Source organism: Dreissena polymorpha, chromosome 9 (genome assembly GCF_020536995.1).
Source record: "Dreissena polymorpha isolate Duluth1 chromosome 9, UMN_Dpol_1.0, whole genome shotgun sequence".
Taxonomy (NCBI): domain Eukaryota; kingdom Metazoa; phylum Mollusca; class Bivalvia; order Myida; family Dreissenidae; genus Dreissena; species Dreissena polymorpha.
In genome coordinates, this window is record NC_068363.1 from 84283063 (window position 1) to 84296646 (window position 13584).

Here is a 13584-nt window from a genome sequence, read left to right on the forward strand (position 1 = left end):
TCAGGTTTCTTTGAAACAATTATAGTCGTGTAAATATGATCAATGCTGTTTAATACGATGGGTTATGTATCTTACCTTTACTTCTTGGTTTTTGCATGGTTCAACCTCTTCTGAACCGGATTCAAAGCCAGCAATCGAAATCTCCTCTCCATAGGCCTGCAAACAAAAACAAGCTGCGGTCTAGGAAAATGTGGCTTAACACATGTCCAAAAGTGTCGTCCCAGATTAACCTGTGAAGTCTGCACAGGCAAATCTGGGAAGACGCTTTTTGCCTACCCTGGATTTTTGTTGTTTTTTCCAAACGAAAAATTTCATAAAAGCAGAAAGTATTATCCAACATTAATTTGGTACGACACTTTATGCACAAGCATTAAGCCCTGTTTTCACAGAGCACAGGTCATATGGCAATAGAACATTGACACACAGAGCACAGGTCATATGGCAATAGAACATTGATGCACAGAGCGCAGGTCATATGGCAATAGAACATTGATACACAGACAACAGGTCAAATGGCAATAGAACATTGACACACAGAGCGCAGGTCATATGGCAATAGAACATTGACACACAGAGCGCAGGTCATATGGCAATAGAACATTGACTCACAGAGCACAGGTCATATGATAATAGAACATTGTCACACTGAGCGCAGGTCAAATGGCAATAGAACATTGACACACAGAGCACAGGTCATATGGCAATAGAACATTGACAATAGGTCATATGGCAATAGAACATTGACACTCAGAGCGCAGGTCATATGGCAATAGAACATTGACAATAGGTCATATGGCAATAGAACATTGACACACAGAGTGCAGGTAATATGGCAATAGAACATTGACAATAGGTCATATGGCAATAGAACAATGACACTCAGAGTGCAGGTCATATGGTAATAGAACATTGACAATAGGTTATATGGCAATAGAACATTGACACACAGAGCGCATGTCATATGGCAAAAGAACATTGACAATAGGTCATATGGCAATAGAACATTGACACACAGAGCACAGGTCATATGGCAATAGAACATTGACACACAGAGTGCAGGTCATATGGCAATAGAACATTGACACACAGAGCACAGGTCATATGGCAATAGAACATTGACACACAGAGCACAGGCCATATGGCAATAGAACATTGACACACAGAGCACAGGTCACATGGCAATAGAACATTGACACACAGAGTGCAGGTCATATGGCAATAGAACATTGACAATAGGTCATATGGCAATAGAACATTGACACTCAGAGTGCAGGTCATATGGCAATAGAACATTGACAATAGGTCATATGGCAATAGAACATTGACACACAGAGCGCAGGTTATATTGCAATAGAACATTGACACACAGAGCGCAGGTCATATGGCAATAGAACATTGACACACAGAGCGCAGGTCATATGGCAATAGAACATTGACAATAGGTCATATGGCAATAGAACATTGACACTCAGAGTGCAGGTCATACATGTATGGCAATAGAACATTGACAATAGGTCATATGGCAATAGAACATTGACACACAGAGCGCAGGTCATATGGCAATAGAACATTGACAATAGTTCATATGGAAATAGAACATTGACACTCAGAGTGCAGGTCATATGGTAATAGAACATTGACAATAGGTCATATGGCAATATAACATTGATACACAGAGCGCAGGTCATATGGCAATAGAACATTGACAATAGGTCATATGGCAATAGAACATTGACACACAGAGCGCAGGTCATATGGCAATAGAACATTGACACACAGAGTGCAGGTCATATGGCAATAGAACATTGACACACAGAGGACAGGTCATATGGCAATAGAACATAGACACACAGAGCACAGGCCATATGGCAATAGAACATTGACACACAGAGCACAGGTCATATTGCAATAGAACATTGACACACAGAGCACAGGTCATATGGCAATAGAACATGGACACACAGAGCGCAGGTCATATGGCAATAGAACATTGACACAAAGAGCGCAGGTCATTTGGCAATAGAACATTGACACACAGAGCACAGGTCATATGGCAATAGAACATTGACAATAGGTCATATGGCAATAGAACATTGACACACAGAGCGCAGGTCATATGGCAATAGAACATTGACAATAGGTCATATGGCAATAGAACAATGACACACAGAGCGCAGGTCATATGGCAATAGAACATTTACAATAGGTCATATGGCAATAGAACATTGACAATAGGTCATATGGCAATAGAACATTGACAAGTCTTTCAAAAGATGAATATGCATGCATCAACAAGGCTATTGTTAAGCAATATGGTCCCCTACCGGCACAACCATTGTCAGAAATTCCACAATTTTCAGATTTTTTATTTTATTTATTTTTTTGGCTGCCATAGCAAACACAATTTTTGATGTAGGAACAAAATGAAATGACGTGCATAATGTCCATATTGCCATGTTGAAAGTTTCATGAAAAAATATTAAGAACTTTTGAAGTTATCGCAGGATCCAGAAAAGTGTGACGGACTGCAGGGATAAATTATTGTTATCACCTGCAATGATGTTACTGATCACCACTGTAATAACAAGAGATTGACAAGCAATATGGTCCCCTACCGATGAAACTCCACCATTGTCCACCTACCTCAGCATCATGCTGACAATGATTAGCATGTGAGTAGAATAGAAAAATACCTGCTGTAGCTTAATACCAAAAATGAGCCTTCTTTTGGGAAAAGGGTAAGTGTGACGGACAGCGCAGGCTAATCTGGGACAACACTTTACCCACATGCATTCAGTCCTGATCTCCTACAGGCTAATCTGGGACAACACTTTACCCACATGCATTCAGTCCTGATCTCCCAGATCTGGGACAACACTTTACCCACATGCATTCAGTCCTGATGTCCCAGATCTGGGACAACACTTTACCCACATGCATTCAGTCCTGATCTCCTACAGGCTAATCTGGGACAACACTTTACCCACATGCATTCAGTCCTGATTTCCCAGATCTGGGACAACACTTTACCCACATGCATTCAATCCTGATCTCCTACAGGCTAATCTGGGACAACACTTTACCCACATGCATTCAGTCCTGATCTCCCAGATCTGGGACAACACTTTACCCACATGCATTCAGTCCTGATCTCCCAGATCTGGGACAACACTTTACCCACATGCATTCAGTCCTGATCTCCTACAGGCTAATCTGGGACAACACTTTACCCACATGCATTCAGTCCTGATTTCCCAGATCTGGGACAACACTTTACCCACATGCATTCAATCCTGATCTCCTACAGGCTAATCTGGGACAACACTTTACCCACATGCATTCAATCCTGATCTCCCAGATCTGGGACAACACTTTACCCACATGCATTCAGTCCTGATCTCCCAGAACTAGGCTCAATGGTATTCCACTATTCAGTTTAAAATGTCTAGATCATGTGTAGTTTCAAATGTCACACAAGTAAAAAATGTACTGCTTTTACTTTAGTTTCATTTGTTTTCCCTGCTGTGATGCTGGATTGTTTAGTTGTTTCATCATCAGACACGGTAAGTATCTCCACAGCATCTGCCGCAGTGGAAGCTTTTGATTTCTGAAATGTTAAAATTATGTAGCAATAGAATCTTTAATATTTTTTACTAAGAGTAAGATATTTGTCTCACTTGCACCACATGTATGAATTTAGAATTTAAACTTTTATTAATATGATTATCTATTATTGACTGTGCACAATTGTTTATAATCACTGAATAGTCTATGACTTTTAAAATGTTTTCTTTGCAGGTTTTTTTAATTTGATTTTGTTCCTCTACAAAAAAAATCAAGAAACAAATTCCATACTGAATAATTACTCAGATCAAAGGTACTGGTTAAAGCAACTATTTTAAAAATTACCATAGTAAAGCAGCTATGGCCTGAAGCCTTCAGTGTATAACTGACATGCCCTTGGATGCTCAGACATTCAAACAGATATATGTAAATAAACATGTATTAACAAATATGGCCTTGAAACCTTTATAAGTAATGAATGCAATAAACTCATTGTTCAGGTTGAACTTTTTTATATTGATAGGCATAAACATTTCACATTAGTTTGACTCCCGCTTGTCAGAACAGAACAAGTAAAGCCGTTTTATATTTTGTTATTCTTAAAGGGAGGAAGCAGGGCTTATTCTGCCAATTGCTACAAATTGACCCATTTAGCATAAGAAATTGCTATTTTTATTTCTTTCTTCATAAATAACCATACAAATTCAACTCCATTAAAAAAGCCACTTGAGACAAATTATGTCATTAGCAAAAATCATGCTAAAGAACATTTGAGCTACATGAAGTTCTGCGAGAGTTAAAAAAACACCATTTACCAAGCTGTTTCTGGCCAGTTTTTTGGGGGAGGTTCGACCCCACCCCCTTCGCTGTTTCTTTACCACTGGTGTTACTGCTGAGCCTGTCTTCTCTGCTTCTCCATCACTTTCACTTGAACTCCAAACAATCGATTGACCTTCCAATACAATAGTGCAATGTCTGATTACTCCTGTTAAAACATCACACATTCCTTTACCATATATTTAATTATTTCATTTTTTTTTAGTGAAGGTCAAACAACTACTATTTTGTGTTTTTTCTCCTTCCCACTTGTAAATAAAAATTCATTCTATATATTTTTCCACAGATTTAATTTACTGGATATTTCCATTTCTAGACTAAATTCTGCCCTAAACGTAATAGTGTGATCAGGTGTAAAGATGTGACACTAAATATTTCATGCAAAACCTGAACTTATTTTCCAATTTTCTACAAAATAAACTGTTTGAGTGATTTTTTTTATAAAACATTAAATATTTACATGTGTGCTGGTTTTATGATGACTAAATGCTTTATATTGATAAATTTAAACAATGGACCTAAACATCTCCGTTAAAAAAACAAAACAAGAATACAATTAAAAAAGGAAAACAAGGGACAAAATTGTCACAAAACCAGGTTTTCAATCTTAAAAAAAGTCTGTTAAAGGAAGACAATTCAAAATGTGCATTGTTACCCCCTTGTTTCAAATTAGATCTATTTCTATTCGTGGTGCCTATGATTTCAATTTGAAAAAAAAAATGTCTGAAAAAGGCAGAAAACTCAATGTGCATTGTTACTGATTGTTCATAGTTAACCCCCTTGTTTCAAAATCAATCTATTTTCAGTAGTGGCGACCATGACCTTGGAGATATCGACGTAATTCTTTCGCGCTACACATCGTCCAATGATGGTGAACAAATGTGCCAAATGATTTTAAAATCTCACCATGAACGACATAGTTATGGCCCGGACAAGCTCATTTATGGCCATTTTTGACCTTTGAACTCGAAGTGTGACCTTGACCTTGGAGACATTGACGTAACTCTTTCGCGCGACACACCGTCCAATGATGGTGAACAAATGTGCCAAATGATTTTAAAATCTCACAATGAATGAGAAAGTTATGGCCTGGACAAGCTCCCCCCCCCCCCCTTCGCCAACATTTGCCAATCTAATGACCATTGTCTTCGGAAAACCTGGTTTAAAAAGTAACCATTAACTGGACTCGAACCACTGACCCCTGGAGTCCTGGAGAAAAAGTCTCCTGCTTAAACCACTCGACCATCCATGCTCATGCTATGTACAGAGGTATTTTTTAATAATATAAGCAATCCTGGTTGTTTCCCAAAATATAACGACAACAACAGAACTTTCCAAATTATTAAATTGTTTCGCGTTGCAATGCTTTATAATTTTCTGGTTTTCAAATTGTCAAAAGATGCACATAATGAATATTTTAGAGCATGTTAAATGTTCAGTATTACTATTTCCTCACAAATATGATAACTAAAACGAAAATTTGCGAATCTGAAACAACTTTTTTAATTTTGTCAGTTTACCAAAATGTGAAAAGGCCCCTTTAAAAAACAAAAATAACACATGCATTTTATAAATGATATCACTTTTCCTGTAGACAAATGCATTCAATTTATTTAAAATTATTGATATATATATATATATATATATATATAAGTATAGGCTTACTGATTTGCACATTGTGCTGGTAGGTAAATGAAAGATGGTCCAAGATTTTAAGATACAAAAGCACCAGTCTGATATGTTCAGAAGCTAAATTTGAATGGAAAATCCTTGCTAGATACATATTCGACCAAGTTGAAGGGGTGGAAAATTCAGCAATTATATCAAGGGCTGAGCTTGAAACTATTTCATTTGCTTAAAATATTATGTAATAGATAAATAATCTACACTAGACACATGATTCTTAAAAGTTTTGAAAACTTTAGTTTGAACAAACTTGTAGCATCCTCGTTCCCTGCCAGTCCCAGCTTCTCAAAAATGTTTCCATGACCAAATCCGAAGTTATCTGCAGATTTCCTCTTTACAGCAGCTGCTTTGGAAGACCCAGCTATAGTCCCACTGAGATCTGCTATTCCTTCGAAGCACCGCGTCCAATCTGATGTCTTTGGCTTGCTGTCTCCTTTTGACATCCTGTTTTATTCTAAATCTTAAATGCACAATGTTCATTATATCAATAACCTTTGTTTATTACTTAAGTGCATGATATCAGAATACGAGGATTGTTTGTTTTATTCATAGACACCACAAATAATTTTCCACATTTTAACTGTTAAAATGACTTCTTCAACATGTTACAGAATAATTGCACAACCTGTTTATTTTTAATGCCACACTGTGTTATTACTCTACATCTATTCTCATAAGTCAACGAACATCAGTATGAATGTACTTCTTCTTGTTCTTCTTCTGGTACAGCACTCCTTCTTAATAGAAGATTTGGTGCCAGAGCCTATGAGTTAACAGGTGAAAACTGTACAAAAGGTGCTCAGTTTTGTGTTACTTTAAAATAAATTACAATGTGTTTACAGGTGGATAAGGGGGACAATGACGGCCACATGAGTAAGGGTTTTGAATACTTCTACTGTGGCTGCCTCATGTATGTGGGGAGGTAGTGAATTCCATTGTATTTCTGATATTGGATAGAGTAAGTTTCTAAGAGTCTTTTGAAGTTTGCATGCTCTAAAACAATGGTTACTGCTGAGTCTGGATCGGCGGTCGACAGGAACAAGGAGATTATCTGGAGTGATGACAACTGTGTGGTGGATAATGTTATATAACATGAAAAGACAAAATTTTGTTCTGCGTGTTTCAAGAGTGGGCCAATTTAGGGTGTCTATCATATTGGTTACTGAGGTGTTGTGGTATCTGTTTGTTACGAACCTAGCCGCATGCTTTGTACTTTTTCCAGTTGATTTATTTGAGCTTTGTATGTGGGTCCCAGACACTGGAGGAATATTCTAGTTAAGGCCTAACTAGTGCTTTGTAAGCATGATCTTTAACTTTAGATGAGCTTATTTGTAGGTTGCGGCAAAGAAAATATAGTGCCTGGTTTGCATTATTAGTGAATGAGTTAATATGTTTATCCCATTTGAGGTTACTTTGGAGTGTCAGACCTAGATATTTGGCATGATTTACTTTTGAAGGATGTGATCATGTAATTTATATGAGATTATGGGGTTTCTCTTTTGAGCTATGCTGAGAAGATTGCATTTTTCAGAGTGGTACTAGTACTCTCACTACTCTGCAAGGTATTTTATCTGGACCTGAGGCTTCATAGATTTTAAGGTTTTGTAATTGTTTAGTATAAGTCCATTCTCTGTGATGTTGATGTCTGGCATGGATGGATGAGGGCTGGGACCTTTGTCAGGAATAGCTTCAGAGTTGATCGGTGTGAAGGCATCTTGGAATTGTCCGTTGAGGATATTAGCTTTATTTTGTGTGTTCCATTTTCTCTAAGAGGAGGTATGCTCGGCTTTCAGTTTTTTTTTGTTTTGATATATGAGAATAGGTTTTTTGGAATTTAAGTGTGATGGGTTATCATGTTCTGAGATTGGGATGTAAGATGCGGTTTTCAATGTATTGCCAATATGCCTGGTGCTGCTCTTTTTTAGATGTAAGATATTTGCGTTTATATATGTTCATTTTTGTTTTTAGTTCTTTAGATACCCAAGGACGTTTATTGTTGTATTTTATTAGTTTAGATGGAATGTTTTTTTAGATGGTATTTTGTAGGTCTTCTTTAAATGTATTCCAAATAGTGTCTATGTCTTGGTCAGCAAATGTTAAATTTTATTTGTGTTTGTTGTAGTTCCATTTTAATTTTAAGCCAATCTGCTTTTGAGTAATTTTTTATTTCTCTAGGTTTAGGTTTGCATCTTCTAAGAGAGGTGGTTAGTTTTAGACAGAGAATGTCGAGGTAAGCTTCCACCGATATGTGATATTGTTTTGAAGTTGTCGATGATAGCAGGATAGTTTGTAAGAAAAAGATCAAGAATTTTATAACAACGTGTTGGTTTGTTTACACTTTGAGTGAGAGAATGGTCAGCTACTAAATTAAGAAGTTCTTGGCTTTGTTTCATATTTGGTCTTCCTGGAGGGCAGCTTGAGAATTTCCAGTCAATCATGACTGTTACCAAGGTTGAAGTCTCCACTTTGAATAATAACAGATTTTGAGTTTGCGTCTATTCTGCTTAAGGATATGTTTAGTTGTTAAAGTTATGTATCATCGTTTGAAAAAATAGAAAGAAAAAAGTATGGTTGACCAGAAATGATAAATATAAATTTTATTGAAACCTTTTGAAATGTGTAAAACATCACTTTAACAAACATATTTATATATCATTATTTATATATAATTAATATACGCTAAAAAATTAAAGAGGTTTTATTGAAATGTTTTCAATATTTCTGTATCTTTCATTTTTTTTTGGTGTAAATTATCATTTCTGGCCCACCATACTTGTTCAAGTGTACTTTTTTTGACTCCAGTTGTTTACATTTTTCTTACAAACAATGATGTTTTTTTCAGTGTTTCTAGTGTGTTATATTTAATAATACTCTAACACTTTGTTCTACAGTGGTGCATGTTCCAGCTGGTAACAGTGGATTTATGAAAAAAAGAAGAAAATAAGGACTTTGGTCGCCCAGGAAGAAAGTGGTTTTCGTTCATGATTATATACTCTTTTTGAAAGATTTCATTATAACTGGTTCATGTTTCACTGAAGTATAATGAGTATACATTATTTTAATTGTGCATATTATTCCAAACTTAATATAGAATGCTTATATAAGGAAATATTCTTTAACATTACCCCACCCACTTCTGACCATTTCAGAAGTGATATGTCCTTAATAAAAAAACTGAAGCATCTAGTACTCAACGAAAAATATTGTGACAAACGAACACTTCATACTGTATGCGATAATTCGCGATATTATTGCCGACTTTGATTATTTAAAATTAACGGTTTTTAAGTAGGTCTTTAAGTAGACTACTAAGCAAGTTATGACTATTTAATAGATATGATAATTGTATTCAACATAACTATTCAATGATAATACAAAATATTTTATGGCCTTTCTGGTAAAGCACGAAACCTTTTTGGTTCACTTATGCGGCCTTTTTGGTGCGGCCTTTTTGGTAAACGGCCTTTCTGGTACTATACCCAGGGCATGTAGATTCTAAAACTAGTAAAAGGAGGTCTAGTTCTTGTTACTTCTAATTTCTTCTAAAATCAAAGTGTACAATTGTCCTTTTTTACAGTTTAGTACTAAGCTTAAGGCTTTAGCCAATCAACAAATTTAAGAGAAAATGCATTCCGATATTTACCCAGGACTTTTACCACTTTTCACAGCAAAACCAGAGTCGCTTCCAAATTGTGTCACCAATTTCCGCGATCTGGTATTTCAATATTGATAGAATATTTTCAAATACTGTCTTTTTTAAAATGAAAATGCACTTTTAATAAGTTACTTATTTTGGGTTAATGTACAAGATTAAAAACATTGAACGTGTATATCTCCGAAGTATTTGTGTATTATATTTCCCGCCAAGTGTCAATAAATTTCAAATAGATCCAAAGACCCATAACTATCTGAATTGATAATTGTTACGTTACACTATATCTTATGTATTCAACGTCAACTTCAACGATATACTCTTCAACGCCCCTAGGACATCAACTGAAGAGGGCTAAGAACTGTGCGTATGTAGAGTGCGGAGTGCTTTTCAAAATACGAATAAAAATAGCTTTCGCCAACGTATGATACACTGTACATCTGGCCTACTACTCTAGGCACGGAACACTGGCAGCGGCCGGACAGCAGACTTGAATGTTTCCAAGCTCGGGGCTGCCACTTCTGCGGTGAGTAAGGAGTTCCAGATATATACTGTTCTTGGAAAGAACGAGCGTTGATATACGTTACGTATAGTTTGTGGAGGGATGAAGTTTTGAGAGTTGCTTTGTCTGGTTGTTCTGACTATGGCACGTTCTGGTAGATATGAAGCTGGTACGGCAATAAGACCATAAACAACCCTGTAGAATAGCACCAAGTCATAGCATTGTCTACGTTGTTGCAAAGTCTGCCAATTGAGTTCATTGATAATTGATGATACACTATCCGGCTGGTATGGATTGAAAGGCTTATTCGCAACGAATCTGGCAGCGTTACGTTGTACTTGTTCAATTTGTTTCGGTTGAGTTGTTTGTTTCTGAGTAGGATTCCAGATGGGTGAAGAATATTCCAACTTTGGTCTAACTAATGATTGATAAGCTCTTTCTTTAACTAGTTTGGGGCATTTGCTAAGGTTTCGTTTAATAAATCCCAAAGTTTGTGAAGCTTTTCCAGTTATTTTTTCGATGTGAGTGTCAAATTTCAAGTTGTCGTTCAATTCAACCCCTAAATATGCATGATGGTCTACGGTTTCTTAAGATTCACCACTCATTGTGCAATTATAACGTTCTTTGTTGGATGTGTTCGAGATATTCATTATTGCACATTTTTCACATTCCATCTGCCATGACTTACTCCATTCTACAAGTTTATCAAGATCTTGCCGAAGTTTCTGTTGATCTTCTGAAGATTTAATTACGCGATATATAACACAGTCATCTGCGAATAGACGCACTACAGAGGAAATTCTTTCAATAAACCCCATTTCCCGACTTATACCCTTAACAGACAACGTTAAACTTGTATTCTTGAATAATTATAAAAAATATTCAAAAATAAGATACACATTCAAAAAGGATTAAACGTCAGATTAAAAGATGCGTTTACAAACGTTTACTTGCATACTTCGCATTCGACGAGGTACTTCACAAAATCCAATTGGACATCGGGTGAAGGTGCAGGTGACTATACATGTGCGCGGGGCCGGATGCTCCCAAAATAAAACGTGAATTAAAATGTCCAACTTGTATGCACACTTTACACTGTTAATGGTAGATCATTACACCACCGCAACCGGCTGTAGAGCAGCCTTAAAACTGTCCACTGTGTCTAGCTGAAGCACTTGGTCAGGTAGGCGATTCCACGGAACAATAACTCGCGGGAAGAATGAATGTTGATATGCATTTATCTTACAGTGGTAAGGGATGAATGTCATATCGTGTCGGGCTGATGGAACGGGCAGGATCGATGTTGGTATTGCTACTAGGCTGTGCACAACTTTATACATAAGTACTAAGTCTGCGTTATATCTACGTTTTCCAAAGAAGGCCAATTCAACTGCTGAATCATTGATGTTACACTACTTGGGTTCTGGTAATTAAAGGGTTTGCCAAGGACGAATCTGGCGGCATTTCGTTCACGGTGCCTATACCACGTGACTTTTTAAGATCTGTGTGGGGAGTAAAATATCAACAAAAGCGCGACGCAGGTAAGATTTTTAAGGATTACTTTTTAAATATTTCACCATTTTTAATGGGATAAAGTGTAGAGCCCGCTCATTTATGAGACTTTTCTATAGGTATCATGATTTTATCAAACAAATAAGTAGTTTTTCAGTAAAGTGCAACCGCGCGTTTGAACGGTTAGTAAAAGGTAGGATCAGTGTGGGGACATTATTTATTTTGCCACAAAAACATCACATCTGGTGAAATTATGCAATTAACTTTATGGGCGGAGCTTACAATATATCATTTTGCATTCATTTTCAGGTTTCTGTTATATATTTACGAAAAAAGGTTCAAGAAAAATGTTCTTACAGTAATATGATCTGTGTGGTATACATTTTTAGACGGATCTGTGTGGTATACTGTTTTTAAGTTTTTCAGTTCTATTCAGTTGTTAAAAAAAAATGCTTGTCAACAATGTATTTGAAACTGGATTTTTAAATGCGATAGCATATATTACACATAATGGCTATACATTATTGTATTAAATTTCATTGTTATTTTGGCGCCAAACACTACTGTCACGTGAAGTAATGTATCGTTTATTATTTTAAAGGGATCTTTTCACGTTTTGGTAAATTGACAAAATTTAAAAAAGTTGTTTCAGATTCGCAAATTTTCGTTTTAGTTATGATATTTGTGAGGAAACAGTATTACTGAACATTTACCATGGTCTAATATAGCCATTATATGCATCTTTTGACGATTTAAAATCCTGAAAATAATAAAGCGTTGCAACGCGAAACGAATGAATAATTTGGAGAATTCTGTTGTTGTCGTTCAATTTTGTGAAACTACGAAGATTGCTTATATAAAGTATAAAATACGTCCTTCATACATATTTGGCAGGATGGCCGAGCGGTCTAATTGGTTTTACTCCAGGCAGAACTCCGGGGGTCACTAGTTCGAGCCCTGCTGCGTGCTACTTTTTTTCCTTTTTTAAATTGTATTCTTTATTTTTTACTGGGGCTTTTAGATCCAATGTTTACATTTATCAATATAAAGCATTTAATGACAAACTTCAAAACATGCCAAAATCTGTGAAAATTGCCCTTTAAATATTATATTTGCTTTAAGGTAATGCGGAATAATGTTGAAGACCAGAGCTGGGCTATTGCGCCACACTAGGAGACACGCTAACTCTGGAACCTATTACTGCTGTGGGAAAGCATTTCAGGTAAGATTAAATACCTTAAAAATAGTTACATATTTTATACAGTTATACTTACAAACAGATGAACGGATTTTCTTGAAACAACACAAATATACAATATATCTCATTTATCAGAGAGCACGTCAATACTCACCTGCCGGACAAGTGTTATAGATGTGAGGAGTGTTTCAAAACGTACCAACGCAAAATAAATCTTTGTCGAGACGTGAGGACCTAACATAAATCCGTGCATACTGATAAAAAATCACAATAGTTTACACTTTGTCTTTGTAACTTGATTATCGTGGTACGTTATTTTATTCGTTGTTTTATTTTAACTTTACTTTTCAAAATGATTCTTATATTATCCGAATTTGATAAGTTTTTATGTTTCGTTTATTTCGTTTGTGTTTCTGTTGAAATCATTTTCAAATAATTGTGCAATAATTTGGATTTACGTTATTCATTAATATATCGCGTCTGTGATTTGTGTTATCGAATCTGTGATTCTTTTTGAAATATAACTTGATTAAAGTTTTGCGATGTTTTTTGCGTTGATTTCAATTTTATATACCGCTGTCACGAGCTAGTTCGATGATCATAAGCAGCCAGGTTTCCTAATAGTAGTGATTT

General features: G+C 36.1%; 4 protein-coding genes across 18 annotated transcripts in view; 1 reads left to right on the forward strand and 3 right to left on the reverse strand.

The window, feature by feature from the left end:
• Positions 1-9923, reverse strand: part of LOC127845742 (DNA repair-scaffolding protein-like) — a 45582-nt gene extending 35659 nt beyond the window's left edge. The window contains exons 1-5 of the mRNA XM_052376854.1: positions 9731-9923; positions 6338-6547; positions 4380-4516; positions 3500-3607; positions 76-156 (exon numbers count right to left, since the gene is read on the reverse strand). Coding sequence (XP_052232814.1) covers positions 76-156; positions 3500-3607; positions 4380-4516; positions 6338-6530 — 519 coding nt within the window. The 5' untranslated portion in view covers positions 6531-6547; positions 9731-9923. The remainder of the gene's footprint in view (positions 1-75; positions 157-3499; positions 3608-4379; positions 4517-6337; positions 6548-9730) is intronic.
• LOC127845741 (DNA repair-scaffolding protein-like) overlaps positions 1-13584 on the reverse strand; it is a 590230-nt gene that overhangs the window by 160350 nt on the left and 416296 nt on the right. The gene's annotated exons all lie outside the window — the stretch shown is intronic.
• LOC127845750 (vesicle-associated membrane protein/synaptobrevin-binding protein-like) overlaps positions 1-13584 on the forward strand; it is a 257512-nt gene that overhangs the window by 148354 nt on the left and 95574 nt on the right. The window lies entirely within an intron of this gene.
• The window catches only part of LOC127845752 (cilia- and flagella-associated protein 418-like), a 113868-nt gene that overhangs the window by 35961 nt on the left and 64323 nt on the right, over positions 1-13584 (reverse strand). The window lies entirely within an intron of this gene.